This window comes from Rhineura floridana, chromosome 2 (assembly GCF_030035675.1).
Source record: "Rhineura floridana isolate rRhiFlo1 chromosome 2, rRhiFlo1.hap2, whole genome shotgun sequence".
Lineage (NCBI taxonomy): Eukaryota > Metazoa > Chordata > Lepidosauria > Squamata > Rhineuridae > Rhineura > Rhineura floridana.
This window is the reverse complement of record NC_084481.1, coordinates 108,911,744-108,929,082: the sequence shown is the minus strand read 5'-3', so window position 1 is coordinate 108,929,082 and position 17,339 is coordinate 108,911,744. Positions and strand designations below refer to the sequence as shown.

The 17,339-nt window shown below is 39.6% G+C and overlaps 1 protein-coding gene across 1 annotated transcript in view; it reads right to left on the bottom strand.

Annotated features, from left to right (window-relative positions):
* Positions 1 to 17,339, bottom strand: part of LOC133377977 (mucin-5B-like) — an 85,522-nt gene that overhangs the window by 29,936 nt on the left and 38,247 nt on the right. Inside the window, 10 exon segments of the mRNA XM_061612765.1 lie at positions 2,224 to 2,474; positions 3,828 to 3,923; positions 6,630 to 6,692; positions 8,253 to 8,423; positions 9,247 to 9,284; positions 9,471 to 9,555; positions 9,901 to 10,029; positions 12,401 to 12,557; positions 14,052 to 14,288; positions 15,165 to 15,344. Coding sequence (XP_061468749.1) covers positions 2,224 to 2,474; positions 3,828 to 3,923; positions 6,630 to 6,692; positions 8,253 to 8,423; positions 9,247 to 9,284; positions 9,471 to 9,555; positions 9,901 to 10,029; positions 12,401 to 12,557; positions 14,052 to 14,288; positions 15,165 to 15,344 — 1,407 coding nt within the window.

Sequence of the window (17,339 nt, the reverse complement as noted above, 5' to 3'; positions counted from 1 at the left end):
GGGGGGAAGAGACACAATGGCCATATATTTAATTAGGCTTTGTTTTGCCCTGATTAAACATTAGCCTGTCCCCAAACTGATTAGAGAATGGCTCTGAGACAGGGAAGGTGGTTCCTGGCTCAACTTAGGGTGGGTCAGCCTGATGCCCACCGTCCCCCCCATCAGAGTCACGGGTGGATCAGGGCATGTGTGTGTGCAGCCCTAGTAGTTATTTGGTGAAACCTGCCAGTGGCAAATGTCAAGACAGCTGCATGGTATGTGAAGCCCAAGTACAAGCATGGATTTTAAAATTATCTAAAGACGTTGATGAATCCCCCCAAAAATGTGCTCATTGTTCTTACACTATAACAAATGCCTTCTGCGTTCTAAACAGAAGAAACTCTAACATTCCCCTGAATTCAAGCTGTGTAAAATCTGTCTTCCAATATCACAATAATTTTCTTCCCCTTTTTCTGAGGCTTCCGATTCTCTGCCTCATACTCAGGACACTTTAAATTTTCTTGAGAATTGCAGTAGGTGCTGGGTTTTGAACTTGCCTTATTGCAAGGTGGCCAAGGGTGGCAAGAGTGCTTTTTATTCCAGTAAACATTTCACCAGTAGTTTGCAGCCTCCCAGAATGCCCACGTTTCCTCACCTGAAAAAGCCCCATGGGAGGATTTCCCTCATGATGTCTTCCCCTGGGGCTTTAATTGAAGCACTCAGAAAGACTGCTAGAGTGCAGACTGCTGGTGGGGTGATTTGTGGAATGAAAGAAAGGACGTTCACAAACACACTTTGGCAAGCTCAAAATTTAGGTAAGTGCAACAAGGGAGGTGACGCTAACTCTTGATTTCCTGACCAGCAACAACTGAGCCAGCTCTGGGGTGCTTATTTGGGTGGGGTTGCGGCTGGTGTTTCGGTCAGGTATAAAAGGAGGCACTTGCAGAGAACCCTTTCAAAGCAGCAGCAGCAGCAGCAGCAGCAGCAGCAATTCTGATAACCAGCAGAAACTGCAACATTTGAGCTGGGATTACAGACAGGGGATGGGATCCGTTGGCCAGTGCCAGTTCGAAAGCATTCTGTCAGCCTAACAGGTTGGCATAGATTCGAGTTCATTCTGTATCCCTTAGCTGCTGCTTTTACCAATCTGTGGGTTTTTTTCGCTTGGAAAAAAATATTGATATTCATATCAATATTTTTAAAGGAAATATCTATAAATTATCATTCTTACAATCAATGTTTTAGAGGAGGTTTTTTATTTTTAAAAAAAGTCTGTTTTCAAAACTAGCCACGGAAATTCTCTATATTAAATTCTGATTCTCAGATTATGGAAATTAATGGAAAATTCAGTACCAAATCTGAATTGGGTGGAATTCTAGCACATCCCTACGGCGGACTGTTTACTTGTATCCCCCCCACCCCCGCTCTTTGAACATCTGCCTTGCTGAGAACTAGTGGCACTTTAATCAACCTGTGTTATTTGTTGGACTGTTGTGTTGTGCTTTGAAATGATTTAGTATATAGTGATGTATTGGTTTGCATTTTTATTGTTCTGTTGTGAGCTGCTTTAAGCATATTTATATGGAAAAGTGGCATACAAATGTAACTAATAAATAAGAAAAAAAACCCTACACCCTGTCCATGAGAATTTCACCAAAATCTCCAGTTTGATACTTTTCTATTTCTTTTCCTATTAACTGATGGAGAATGGTAAAATGTACACACACACACGCAAGGAATTATCAGGATAGCACTACCCTGAATCTCTCTCTCTCTCTTTGCATGTGTGGAAATGAAAAATTCAGGGTGCCCTCTCCTACGTCTCTCTCTCTCTCTCTCTCTCTCTGTAAAATAAGTTCTCCCCAACTACTGAAAGATTTTTATTTATTTATTTATTTTTAAAAAAACTTCCCTACTATTGTAAGAGGATCACCTATAGAGTTGCAACCTTTGCTTTAGGGTTGGCTAAAATGTGTTCAAACACTTTTGACACTATTGTGCGTGACTGATATTTGAATCAGTGTGTCTAATGATACTTTTTGAAGTGTTGCTCTGTGTTATATATTTTATTTTATGTGCATGGCAGGACTGTAATTTATTGTATTTCAAACATTATTTTGCAATTTGTTACAGCCAGGACTGAAAATAAATCATTATTTATTATATTTTTCTTGTGAGCAAATAGGAACACGGCGACGAACACTTTCCATTCTACTTGTGCTATCAGCAGTGCTGCTTGCTCACCTTTCTAGGAGGACTGAGGTCAGTGCAATCACCCTCAGGAGAAACAACTCCGGAATAAGGAGGAGGCTTTTTCTCACAGGTCTGATTGTTCCCCTTACAAGGTCTGTTGGGGATCATGACAACTTTGCTTGTGTCAGGACTGGTATAGAATAAGAGACATTCTCCATAGCTGAATTCAAGCTGGCATGATGTATTACAAAAGGCATAAATACACCAATGTGAAGTATCCATTGTCAAAAGCTGGCTACTGCCTAAAAGTCCATAGGAATAGTTTGTAAAACCAGAGAGAGAGAGAGAGAGAGAGAGAGAGAGAGAGAGAGAGAGAGAGCATTATATAGGATCATCCCATTAACAAAAAACACCAATAATTAGTTATTCCCCAGTGTCAGGTATAATTAGAGATGTCTGCAGCTTTAGAATTAATATATCCAGAGAATTTTTAAAAGTGCAGTTCATTGAACAGGCAAAATGTAAAAGTCACAGATCGCTCAAGCAAATAATCCAAGTATATATGTTTTCTTGGGTGGGATTCACTAACTGTGCATCTAAACATTTTGCAAACACAACCAAATACTCACTTTCCATCAAAGCTGCCAGGCTTGTGATATCAAAAGAAAGAGTAATGACTCTTTGTTGAATAGGGTGTTCAGTTCATACGATGTTCTAAAGTGGGGCGGATAACATTTTTTGGGCAGACGGTCACAGGGATCCATGGGCAACCCTCTGGCGGGTCCATGTCAAGTTGAGTATGGCCAAAGTGCAAAAGTGGATGTGATAAGAACTATAATTCTCAAGAATGCCTTCCATAAGGCTTTCCCATCAAGGATTCCACACTATTTGAAATATTTTAAAAAATATATTCATTGGTTGTACTCAACTAAGTCAGACTCAAAGCAGACCTATTAAAATCAGTAGAATTAAGTAAGTGATTACTTAAGGATTTGTATCCAATGACAATCATAGAGTAGACCCAGTGAAATTAATGGCCATGACTAATTTAAGTCCATTGCTTTCAGTATGTCTACTCTGAGCTTCTTCTTCTTGGCGATCACTCATGACCGAGTAAGATTGTCTTCCAAAATATAGTCTTTAACAATGGATCCGTCTGAATCTGTATCCACTGCCAATGTACCAGACCATGACTAGGGGCTTCTGGATTTCACAGTCCTGCCCCCATCGCCATTTGCCAATTGCCATGGGACTTTAGTTATGGAAGACGCCTGTGCGTAAATTTGTTTTATGTGGGGAGATTGGTGCACCACGATCAACACACAATCTTGACAGAAAAAGGCTTTGATCCAATGGCATGGCTTAGTTGATACAACCACGTTTCACTATTCAATACAATTTAAAAAATTATGTCAAGGACAAATTCTGGGTAAATCTTCGGGGTGGTTCACAAAAAACGTTTGGGTGACTGGAAATCATCCACAGGCCACGGGTTAGCCATCCTGATCTAAATAATGAGAAACTGTGACTGTGACTGTTCCTTTTTTAAAAAGAAAATAACCAATGATGTGTAACTGCCACATGATTATTTATGAAATAAATAGTGCATATATAAAATAATAGCATAGAAATGATTTCAAATATAACTTTCTTACCATTCGTTATCAGCTGTCCATTTACATTACAGAAGCATGGAGTGATTCTCATTTCTAATTTTGGTGGTGAGATTGTGGGACCCTTTATGAATATTCCTAAAACAATCAGAAGCAAGGAGCATCCAATTTCTTAATGAACATATGACACCTCTCCAAAATAAATTGAGGACAAGCAGATTGCATCCACATAGTTCAGTGCATTCCCTTCCAGGTGCACATACCATGAACAAAAACTGGAACCCCACCAGACGTAACCTGAAATACTATATGGAGGTGCTTGTTTGAAAAATAGAGATATGACTAAATCTCAGCTATAATCCTAGTACATCTAGTAACTGATGGAAGACACCACTTTACTTTTGTAAGAGTTTATAGATTATATCCACACAAAAGTAAAGAAATTGCCGGTATGCTTTTCTTCATAACACATGACAGACCTCGCTGAAAGGCTACATTCAGATGTAATTGCAAACCATATTTTGCCATTATGAGCACTAGCCCCAGGCTGATGTGCTCCCTTATTCCCATTTCTGCATGCACAAGGGGAGAAGATGAGCTTTCATTCCTGATTTGCAGCAAGCTATACTTTGCCATTTGCCAAAATGTCCCCTTCATTTTTGCTTCCCACAAAACTGGGTGGAGCAAAACTAGGAGGGGCCCAGTTTTGTTCAGCTTTTGAATGGCAGAGAATACCTAATATTCACTCAACTAGGAATGGAAAGATCTTTCAGTTTTGGTTCTCTTCATTTTTTAAATCCTAAATTCAGTTATCCACATTTCCAGAGCTTGGAAAAGTTACTTTTTTGAACTACAACTCCCATCAGCCCAATCCAGTGGCCATGCTGGCTGGGGCTGATGGGAGTTGTAGTTCAAAAAAGTAACTTTTCCAAGCTCTGCAACATTTCTGCAGCAATTTGCAATTTCCTCATGAAAATTCCTCAGCATTGTAGTGCAAATTTCTCCTACTAAACACATTTTTGGATGCAGTTTTTACTAATGTGCACATTTTTGCAAGCACTTTCTCCTAATATATAAAAAAATTGTATGTTATTTTCACTAATATATTCATTTTTGTGCACATTTCCCTCTAGGATATACACTTATGTAAATATTGTTTGGTTGGAGAATTTCGAAGGATGGCTGTGTTTCAGTTTTCATATTGTTACAGAAAGTGCAAATTTGATACATGCAGCTTTAAATGACTGTCCTTTCTCACTGTCAAGAGATATTGCTTAAATTACTGAATTCAGTATTGACAGGTTTATCTCATGCTGCTTCCAGACTGCTTGATGATGTAGACGGGATACTATCATCAGGATTCAGTGTCTCATCTCCTGCAGTTACAGAATTCTCACTCTCCACAACTTATGTTGGCTTTTGAAGTAGGAACTAATAAAGGTGTGCTAGTAATTGGGACTCCTCTCAGTGTCTAACACATTCCCCTTTCATGCTGATTTGCTCATGGGATGCTGGAGACATAGGGCCCCTACTGGGACATGGATCACAAAAAAGTGAGGTGATCTAAGATCCCCTGGGGACCCAGATGACTATACCCCTGTAGTCCTGCTCACATTCTACTTAGTTTCTTCCCCTCTCCCTTTACTTATTGTAAATAGAGGTCCTGTAATAGCAGCGGTGCTGGCATGCCAACTCTCATCCTTCTCTTGCCTGCCACTTCTACACCCACATGTTGTCGCCTGTTTCAGTGAAAGAGACTTTTAGAAGCAACTGTGCCCACACACTGCTACGGTCCATCACAAAGGAGAAAGAAAGACTCAGTATATGTGTGTGAGAGACGTGTTGTGCCCACACACTGCTACTGCTGCTTGACTGGTCAGCATGCCCCTCCCCATCCTGAAGCTGCACATTGGCCATTGTCACTTATTGCTGATGTTGCCTGGCTGAAAAAGAAAGACTGGCCATTGTGACCTCATGCTTATGCTGCCTGCCAGGAGATGGATTGACACATGTGCCCTCACACTGATGCAAACCATCTGGGAGAGAATCTGATCAACCTGCCCTTTCATGGCTGTTGTTCACCTGAAGGAGATAGTGGCTTATGTGCCCCCGTGTAGTAGCTGACCATTTTAATGAGAATAATTCCTTTTGTAGTACATGAAAATGGAAATGGACTGCCTTCAAGTCAATCCCGACTTATGGCGACCCTATGAATAGGGATTTAATGGTAAGTGGTATTCAGAGGGGGTTTACCATTGCCTCCCTCTGAGGCTAGTCCTCCCCAGCTGGCTAGGGCCTGCTCTGCTTGCCACAGCTGCACAAGCCAGCCCCTTCCTTGTCCGCAACTGCCAGCTGGGGGGCAACTGGGCTCCTTGGGATTATGCAGCTTGCCCATGGCTGCACAGTTACATAAGTGAAGTAAAAATATTTTGTAAGTATCTGAAAGGTCCTTCTCAGATTTATAACAAGCTAATTTCATTTATTTATGTACATGACTGCAAATTGGTCAGCATTTTATCTTATTCCATGACAAAGACACTAAGTTGTCCTGCTCAACCCTTCAAGTAGCTCCTCAGCTGTTAGCTTACAGATGCCAATGTCTCCTTTAGTATAATAATAAATGATCATTGTTTTTACTGATGCTGAAGAAGAAGAAGAAGAAGAAGAAGAAGAAGAAGAAGTGCTTCCCTTCAGGCATCCCGAAGCAATTGAAAAGAAGATAAAACCATATATAGAACAATTGCACATATAAAAACAAACATTTATTTCACTTCTTTACCAAAGCACACCCCAGTTTCATAAGCTCTGCCTTTTTGGACATTTTAAAATCCCATGCATTCTCACCTGCTCTTGGTGTTGGAGGGCGAACCATTTTTTTCCCTTGAGGCACGATCTCTGAGCCTTGCCCTGTTGTTTTGAGTATATTATCCAGGTTAGTGTTTTGAAGTAATCCACATGCTGTTTTCTTATCACCTGGTGTATGGCCAATCATTCTGTTTATATGAGGCTTTCAATGAGGTTGAGACCCAAGAGACTAATGAAGCATGGATTGTCAACTCTTTAAACCCTGCATCTTATCCCTGATGAGTGTCAAGATTATTGGATGCAGCTCTATGATTTGTGTCTAATCTAAGGTTTAAAAAGACTAGTAAAAAATGAATGTTAGTTTCACTCTTCTATGGTTTTATAGCTACATATTATCAGCGTCCTTCTTTGGAATCAACAGTAATTTGTAAGCTCTGAAAAATCACATTTTTATTCAGTAGTATAATTCCTATCTTGGCATTTCTTCTGCTCACTACAATGTGCAGGTCCAGAGCTTGGAAAAGTTACTTTTTTGAACTACATCTCCCATCAGCCCCAGCCAGCACCATGCTGGCTGGGGCTGATGGGAGTTGTAGTTCAAAAAAGTAACTTTTCAGATCTTATACCACTATGTACCTGTTTGTATAATGAACATGCTTCTAATCTGTAGGAATATTTTGTTACTCTTAAGACATCCAGACACAGGAGCTTCTACTTGTATGGGAAATCATGGAAGAAATAATCACAAAGGATTTTTAAAGTATCTGATTATTACAAGGTTCAGTTACAAAATGATAGACAGAACAGACCATATGAAAAACCCAAGCATTTTAATATGTATGCCTGACCTTTCTTTTAGAACTGAACACATTTAGTAAGGATCAGAACATCAGGATATTCTTGCATCTTTAATAGAGATTATATTTATTGCCTTAGATATCATTGATCAACATCTTTGACAATTTATTATATCATCATCATCATCATCATCATTATACATTGCCTTGGATTTTTTTTAAATGAAAGTACAATTAATGATTATAAAATAAATCAAATTTGTACTTTCTTTGCAAGTCTGAGATTAAGACCAATCAAAATGAAAGTTAAATCTAATAAATAAATAAATGGGTTGTTTAACAAGCCATGACAGCCACAGGTTGTCCCACAGATAATCAAACAAATGATGGCTTGTTTCTCCAACGTCTGGTTTGTATTACAGCTGCCTTGTGCCTTTGTAGTTTGGTGTGGATCTGGGGTGAGGTGGTCAAACAAACTATTGTGCTGAATGCTGGTTTCACACATAACACCAAACCATAGTTAAAACAAATCAAGGTTTATGAGCCAGCAACAAACCATGGCTTCAGGATATAGTCTGTTGGCAGTAAACAAATCATAGTTAAGTTGATGGGCAGGATTCATACATAATGCTAAGCCATGATTTAATAAACCATAGTTTAATAAAACATGGATTAGTGTAAGCTACATGATGTGCACATGTGCATGTAAATGGTTCTCTGTGCTCTTAAATGTTAGGGAATGCTTCATCCGTGAATCATCATTGTCTGTACAGAGCAAGCCCAGAATCACTATTGATCATATCTTTATAAAAGAAAATCTGCAATAACATTAAAATTTCCATTCTGTGTTAATTGCAACAGATACCTTTTCTCCAATCATGAATAAGGTCTTTCAGGCTAATGCCACAAGAGATGAATGTACTAATGAAGTTTCCATTGGGACCACAAAATACTATTGTGCACATATCCCCGACCGTTTTGTTGTATATTAATTCATTCAAGGCATAAGTCTTCTCCTTGTAGCAACAAAGACATTCTGAATCAACAAAGTTAAAAGAAATAGCAATGAATGCAATACGATGACAGAAATATATTCCTACGGAATGTGTCATTTGCTGACTGATATGCAAGTTTAGGGCCCACTGGAATCAAGGAAATCAGTGTAATCCTGGACCTAATTTAGGGATTGTGATTGAGAATTGCCAGTTGCAACAGGTGAAGGCCATTGGCCTGATCCCACTGGCTCTTCTTATGTTCTTGTGTATTGCATTTTTAGTGTTGTTATAGTTAGTTACCTTAGGTGCTATATATAGAAAGATAGGATATAAAAATCTCAGCCTTCATAGGGCATTATAGAGCTCCAATTGTATTTGGATCTCCAGAAAGGCATTGTGTGAATCAATGATGGGACAAAAATAAATAATGTTTTCCATGCTCAGGAAAACCCAGGTATTTGGCCAAGGACTCCTTGGCTAACTTCAAGGAAACAATTTGACTATGGATATTTAGTTGAGTCACTAACAGCCTCCAAGTTCCCAGATGCTGGTCTCCACATATTCTGCAAGCTCAAACTCTGTATATTTGAGCATCCTCACTGCTAATTTTCAGGTATCTCTTGAAGACCTTTTCATGTTGACAGGCCTATTCAGTTGTTTAAACTTTTTCAAGGCGAGACGGTCACTTTTATAATTATGTTGTATTATTTTAAAGATATTTTATGTTTTATTGTAGCTGCATAATATGTTGTACATCACCTCAATACTTTATATGAGAGGGTGGTCTATATTTTTTATTACAAACATACATAAATAATATTCTATAAATAGAATTAATAAAAGTTCTACCACTGGATGTCTTACCATTTGATTTGTTCAAGCAGAGTTTTTCTTTTGGATCGCTGAGGGGAAAAACATTGGTTCTTTATTGCTTAAATTGTCAAAAACACACAAAGTAGTCCACACTTCTCTCCCCCTCTGTTTAATTAGCCACTTATGTTCAGTCAGCAAAAATTTGACCATCACAGACTAATGAAAGCAACCTTATCAGACATATTTGCAGAATGGTGCCATTAAAAATGACCTACCATGAGGTACACTCAAGCATTGACACACATTCCCTTTTTTTCTCATCATAATATGGCCTCTCAGCACTACATTCTGGGTAGCAACCTAAAATGGGATCAAACAAGCAAAGAATAATCTCCATTTTCAATTGGTGTGGACTGGCTATTGGATAATATTGTTGACATTTATATTTAAGGAATAAAAATTATGAAGTTGCAAATATTAGACAACAAATGCTATTAATATATATTGTCTTTTTCACAATTTGCACTGTAAACTTAATCCTTCATGCATTCAAGACTGTCTCTAGCCCTCACAGAGAAAGTGGAGCTTTGGCCCCTGTGAATGAAATCTCAAACAGCATCCCTTTACATTTTCCAAATCTCAGCAGAAACAAATTAAATTCATTTCATTTCAGCTGTGTTTCATGAGAAATAAATAAGCACTTACCTTCAAAAACATATAGTAGATTGTCACAGTTTCCAGCTGGATTCCTGCAGGTCCTTAAACAAGGTTCTCCGCAGGGTTTATGCTGCCATTCCCTCTTGTTGGGTGAGTTGTAGTAGTCACAGAACACAGCTGAATCAGAAAACATGCTACCCATAAGTGGTGGGGTCCAAGTTTTCAATGGAACCCTCTTCCCTCTCTCCCTCCCTCCAGCTAGCCCTCAGTCATGGAATACAGGAACACAGGAAGTTGCCTTATACTGAGTCAGACCATTGGTCCATCTAGCTCAACACTGTCTACACTGAATGGCAGTGGTCCTTTTAGTGGTTTTTTTAGGCAGGAGTCTCTCACCGCCCTACCTGGAGATGCCGGGGATTAAATTTAGGACTTTCTTCATACCAATAAGATGCTCTACCACTGAGATACAGCCCTTCCCCATAAATACAGCTGGTCCGTGTGGGGATTGCATCCACAACCTTGGCATTATTAGCACCATGCTCTAATCAGCTGAGCTAACCAGCCATGCATATGTCCCAGCATGTCAGCCATCACTTTTGAGGTGATGTAAAGAGACAAACTGAAGAATTCATTCTGATGTCCTGCTGTAATGTGTTGTATGGACTGCTGATTTTGGAATAATGGGTGGGGTTGTTTTCCCCCTCTTTTTTGTTTTATATGGTGCCTGTGACCTACCCTGGGAACTTCTGGTGAAGGACCGGTAAGAAATACAATAAATAAATAAGTAATGGCAGGTTGCCTTGTACACACATCCCATGTGCACACCTCTCGTATGCTCATCCAACTGTTTATCTCCTCCCCCTCCCTCTGGCCTACAAGTTACATGTGTACTTGTAAGGCATGGGGGGGATGGAGTGGATCATACAAGCTCTTTCTCTTTGCCCTAAAATATCCTTTTCCCTTCAAATTCATATTTTTGAAACTGCAAGCAGGACTCATTGAAATTTGCTCAGACATACCATTTTTGCCTTCCTACACATATATACCCACACCCAGACAAACAACTTCTATAAAATGTCTTCTGCTTAGCATGGATGGGTCTCTGAAATATGAATAATCTATAAAACTTAAGTGGAGTTGGCAACTCCAGTCTACTCATGAACACTGTGGGAAATTGAAAACTTTTTATGCAGAGGGTGGCTAGGAATTTTCCAGGACAGACCATACTCTTCTGATGTGGCTGTAGCACTTTCCAAGTATCCTGTATCTGACAATCCTTGAATCACAGAATGTGAATGGTGCTTCTTTCTATTTCAAGTTTTCATGAACTTGCTACACCGTGCCCAACTTGCCAGCAAACTTGCCTACACTACAATATGTGATTGTCATGTGTAATGCAGTGATGTCAATGGTCAACATTAACACTGTCATACTAAACTTAGTTAGGGCTGCAAACATTTAAAAAAACAACAAAAGTGTTGTGACACCTTAAAGACTAACACATTTATGATGTCATAAGATTCTGACAGTGACATCTGACATAGTCCCATTCATGTAGTACAGCCTTCCACAACCGGATGCTCTGCAGATGTTTTGGACTGCAACTCTCATCAGTCCCAAGTAGCTGGTGTAGAATGACGGGATAGCATCCACCTTTTAACAGTTCAGCAGGTAGTTTTGAACAGTCGCATTATAAAAACTTAGTAAGTCACACTACTTGGTGAGGATAGTGAAGGAAATCTAAAAGAACACTAAAAGTATCTATTTAGTGAACTCTGAACATGTATCCTGGAAATCAAGTCTGTTAAACCCATAGCAAACTGGGCACGTACAAGTTGAAACAATGAAATGCTTAGTCATTGGTGAATTTTTTTGCCATTGATTCTGGCCCCACACAATATATAGCTGAACTACGTGTGAGGTGTTGCTCCAAATTCATCTTGCCAATAAAAGTGCTTACGTTTATACAACCAGTAGTGGCCAGTGGGCCTCACAGGTGAGGCTCCATTGCTCTCCTGGTTTTCCAACACTAAGGATTGCTGCCACAGACCAAGAGGGAGGCGAGGCACAAGGGACTCGGTGCAGTGTGGCAAGTGATGGCACTGTGCGAAGCACCCTGCATCTCACACCTTCCCCTCTCGGTCAGTGACAGCAACTTGCAGTGTTGAACAGCTGGGTGAGCAGCGGAGGCCCACCTGCGATGGCCCACCGCCACTACTATATACAACTGGTTCCAAATGTATACTCGTAAGCTTCACTTGCTATCATTTTTACTGTGTGACCTGTTGTTGAGAAAAGAACATATTTGTAATGTCTTGTGTCTTTTTTTTCTCAAAGCCTCATATGAAAGGTTACAAAGCTAAAATAACGTGTTTCGTTTCTGGACAACGTGAAAATGAATCAAATAGTGGATTAAATAAAATCACAAATTAGGAGTCTGAAAAGAAATAAAAATGTTCCTTTATCAGTCATACACTTAATTCAGTCATTGAATATTATTAGCGATCATTGCTGCTGAATGTATATTTGTTTTGAAAGTACTTACGACAATTTTTAGGACTTCGCCAGTCAATACAGATGCCAGCTTTGCTACAACTCCTTGTATAAGCAGCAACAGCAGTACAGAAACACTCGCAGTCTCCCACGCTGTCACAACCACAGAAGTCTGATATGCAGGATTCATAATAGGGGGTTGGGTTGATCTAACAGAACCAAGAACAGTGATGATAAAGATTTCTTCTCGGTATGCTATTCATCATTGTCTGAAAACAGAAACTACAAGGCTGCCTAGCTATAAGCCAAATGGAATATTTGTCCTAGGAGCCAGGCCTATAGAGAGTGCATGGCTTTGAAGATATATCTACATTGCCACCATAATAATATTAATGTCATGCCAATAGGATCATGTATGGTTTTTGCATAGGAAAATGCAAGTTTTTAATTATCTTGAGAGTCTAGCCTCCACAGGATTAGATTGTGCCTTCAGTATTATCCTTTGTATTTGAATATATATTGGGGAAAGCACTTTTTCCTCTTCCTTCCCTTTGAAGTCAATCAGCACATTCCTATCTGATTGTTACACTAATTATGCTAACAATTATCTTAAAATGTAATTCCCTTTTCCTGAGAAAGTTTAAAACGAATTACTTAAATATTGATTGTTAACATTCAAAAGTATCTGGAGACAGGGCAGGTATGAGATTCTGTCTACATGCACGCTCACTGCCAACTAGGTGGCTGAGTTTTGCATAAATATGTTCCATCCTGGACTGTAGGAACAATACACTTGTAGAGCCTTGGATGCTATGGCCATTCCAGAGAAATCCCAAATATGACACCTCTCTATTCCCATTCCATGCTGAGAGGCAATCCAGTTCATTGACACTATGCTCCTAAAATGCACGCATCTGGAACCCTAGTGTAGTTCTAGGTGTCTAACCCTATTTGGTGGTCTGATATGGAACCACAAGCATTGTTTCTGTCCCCCCAATCTACCAATTTGGCAGAAGTAGCAAAAGGAACAAAAAGAGACACAATACTGAGGTGGGCAGAGCCAGTGCCTGGATAGGAAGTGGGACAATGGACATGTGTGTGTTGTACATGTCCTGTGTGTGAGTTCATGAGACAGTAGTCATACCCACCGGTGGCCATGCCCACCATCTCCATGTGGCCCCAGAACATTGGCCAAGGTTGAATGTGGCCCTTGGGTCAAAAGAAGGTTAGCCATCCCTGTTCTAGAAGATGATATAACAAAAGAACACAGGTTGGTGCCCTGCAGTTAGCATTGCCCAGTGCTGTCATTAGTAAATGGCTGCATTAGTTTTTATGAATCTGGAATTTGGCCTACCCACACCTGTCCACCACACTTTGTCCCTAGGGATGGCACCAAACCTCTTTCTTGATGGTGCACATCCTGCCCTTGATTTAAATGCCTTAAATTATGTTTTGTTTTCTGGAAAATACTTTTCATTTGCTTAACTGTTCTCCTTTTTTTGCCCTTAAAATTATTCATCACTCCTCCAGTCACTCACAAGTCTTGACTAAACATTAGGAACAGAGCAATCTTCTTCACATTCTGGAGGTCTTTACCATGTCAAGAGACAGAGACACACAAGGAGAGTGGGAAGCATGACGGAATACAAGAGGGGGGAGAGGGAGAGGGAGAGAGAGAGAGAGAGAGGAGAGAGAAAGATTACCTTACTGTGACAAGCTCCAAAAACTTCACTCTTGAGAATGCTACACTGTTTTTGTCCCAGTACGAGCTTGAAAGGTTGACTTGCACATAGATCAGTCTTGTTTATGTCTGAACAGCTGGTGGTGACTTTCCAGCTGTTTCCAAATGCCTGTGCATGCATCTCCACAGACTGCCCTCTTGTGGTAAAGTCATTGTTGGCACTGTTGTCAAAATCACCACAAAGACCACAAACTTTGCCCTAGGAAATGTGTGCAAGTTATTTTACAAAGAATTCCTTGATAGGGGGAAAAAACTAAAATAAAAATCCCTGAACGCAGTAAATTCAAATTGTGTGTATCCGATTTATGCCTGACCTTATTCTTAACAGGATTTATATAAACCACTACTATATGTTTCCCTTGATTTGAAACTCCCTCCTGCATTAAACTATTATACCATTTTAAGAGAATGAAAAAAGGGGTCAGTTACCTATTACAGAGATATTTTAAGAGATAATAGATTAAGAATTTATAGTACACAGAAAGTATTTTGTACTCACTTGAGACAAAGAATATTGTCTGCATTTACAACTACCATAAGCCTACCAATATTTGTTGATTTATTAGGTTTTTCACTTTTATGGTCACAGGAAGCTATAAAAACATAAATCAAATGCTTCCTAAATACTTTAAAAAAAGACAACAAAAAAGCACAGGTTTATTTTTGAAAGCTTTATATATTCAAGGGATTGTATTGGTATATTTTATGTTAGAAGCAAAACCAGGGAATTGCATAATGCACCAGTTGCAAACTGGGCAAATGTTTTTTAGTGGACAATTAATATTTGCTCTGCTCATGATAATTCCCCCCCCCATCACCACCACTGCTGATTCCAGGTATGACTTCAGAAAAAAATGTGCATATTTCATGAATACACCCACCACTTCGTCCAGGCTGCAAAACAGACACAGGCCCATTCACCACCTGTAATGATGTAGATGTGATGCTTGAATTTTTTTCTATGTGGAAGCAATATCTTGGCAGAAAAATTATTCTGTAGGAACCAGCCCTGACCAAAACCCCCCACAAAAAACCATGAGCAAATCACCTCCTCAGCAGCCACATTTGCACTTACCTGAAAAGAGGGCTCCAGTTGCACTATCACTGTTGTCTTCTCATCCCACATGAAAGTCAGTCCATGGAAAGTTTCAATTATAATATAAATTCCCATGAGATAGATGTTATAGTTCCTCTCAAAATGTGGCATACTGGTTACCTCCTCAATTTTCCCATCCAGAAGTCTGATTTCACTACCCTAGAAAAAGGCATAATCTAATTTGAAAGAGCAAAGTTGCAACTGAAATGCAATTTCAACACAAATATAACCCTTTGTAAATAATAATCCATATGCTTCCCCATCAAGATGAATGACTGGAATATATACTTCCCCCATCTTCTCATTCCCCTAAAATATATTCTTTCTTGCTGTGATGTCACAGAAGTCTGGATGTTAGATAACTGAGCTCCACCTCCAACTGCTGTGGTGTCATAGACTCAGGAACATGCTAACTGCTGAATATTTAAACTTCCAGAATACAGAAGGCAGAAGAAGCTGCAAGCTCTTGGTGGAGTGAAGAGAGACAGCTATACTGCAGTAATGATAAAACTTTAGGCTGAATGTGCAAATGGGATAACCTAAGTAGTGTACACGCAGATGGACAATGTCAGTTATCTAGATATTCATGCATGAATAATGTGCATCTGATGGGTGTGGTATGTGTGATTCAATGGGCTATGTATGCACTGTGCATGAATGTGGGTTAATGTGGTATCAGAGATGCACTGTATATGAGAATATGTACAGTACGTATTAGTGGTGTTGACCTGGTGTAAAACTCTTTAAGGTCCTGTGGCAAGTGTATTGTAGAATCACAAATGTATTGTAGAATAAAGATTTGTGGTTTAGATACTCTGAACTATAAATGCTTATATCACAATAAACTTGCTAGCCCTTAAAATGACATGGACTGAGACTGGATGAAAACATATCCTTTCCAATCCAACTCAGAATTAAATTAAATTAATGGGGGGGATGAATTAAGTTTATAGACATCTAACACAGATCTAGACACTGGATCTAAATGGGCACCTCAGGCCTGCAAATCTGCTGCTCTGTAGGCCATCCCTACTGGGCACCGAGAAGTGACAGAGTGCTCCATCTGTCTTCTGCCAGCCCATTTACTCACCGGCTTGGAATTCCTGATCACCTGTGGTGGCTGGGGAAGTGCTTAAATACAAGACTGATTTTTTTTTAAATGCTGGGTGTATCCAATGTTAATCCTACTCAGAGTAGGCCATTGAAATTAATGGATATGACTAACATTTAACTGTATACAACTCACACATTTTAAAGAGTAAATTAATTATTTAATGTGGTTTTAATTAATGGTCCATTAGCAGATTTTATGTCTATATGTTAAGAACAGGGAATGATGATAGAAACAGATGTGACTGTTACCTTGAAGTGAAATGTTCCACTTAAAGTTGTGGGCATGCATATTCACAACAAAGCACAATCTAGAAACACTGGAAATAGAGTCGCATGAAAGGAATTGCCTCTGCCCAGAGGTGGAATTGATTATCATTCAGGGAATATTATATATATCTGAGTTATGGGGAGATATTTCATGAGCATCTGTTCTTGCTGAGATCATCCTGTTCTTGCAGGTTCCTCCCCAGACTTGATTATGAACAGGAATGAAGTGTTGGAAAAAAGGATTGGTAGCAGAGAAGTCCAAGATTCACCAGGTACTGTGCTTATCCATCTCATCAGATGGTACCAGGCAGTACAATGGAAAACCTTGATGCTCAGGTGAGTGATGGTTTAGGCATGCCATTATCACAAGGACTAGGGAGATGAGACATTTGTTCAGAAACATATGGGTAGCAGGCCATGTTGTCTGATATGCCACCGGGCCAGTTTATGGATCCAATAATATATGATAGTGTAACGTGCCAGGAACTTAACAGCTATGTTTATCTTCTTTTCATAGATGAAGCAAGCCTACGAAATGTAAAACATGAGCGGATTCTATCCCTAGCATGTACCCAACATGGGCACCAAGGCCCCACTGTAGCTGCATTCACCCAACATGTGCATATCAAGTTGAAAGAAGTCCCACCAGGCACAGAGCACTGGCAGAACTCTAAAGAGTGCCCTAAACCCAATAATGCCTCAGCATACCTAATTATTTTTCTCCCCAATTACCTCACCTGCCTGTACTCCATAGGGGCAACCAAACCAAACCAC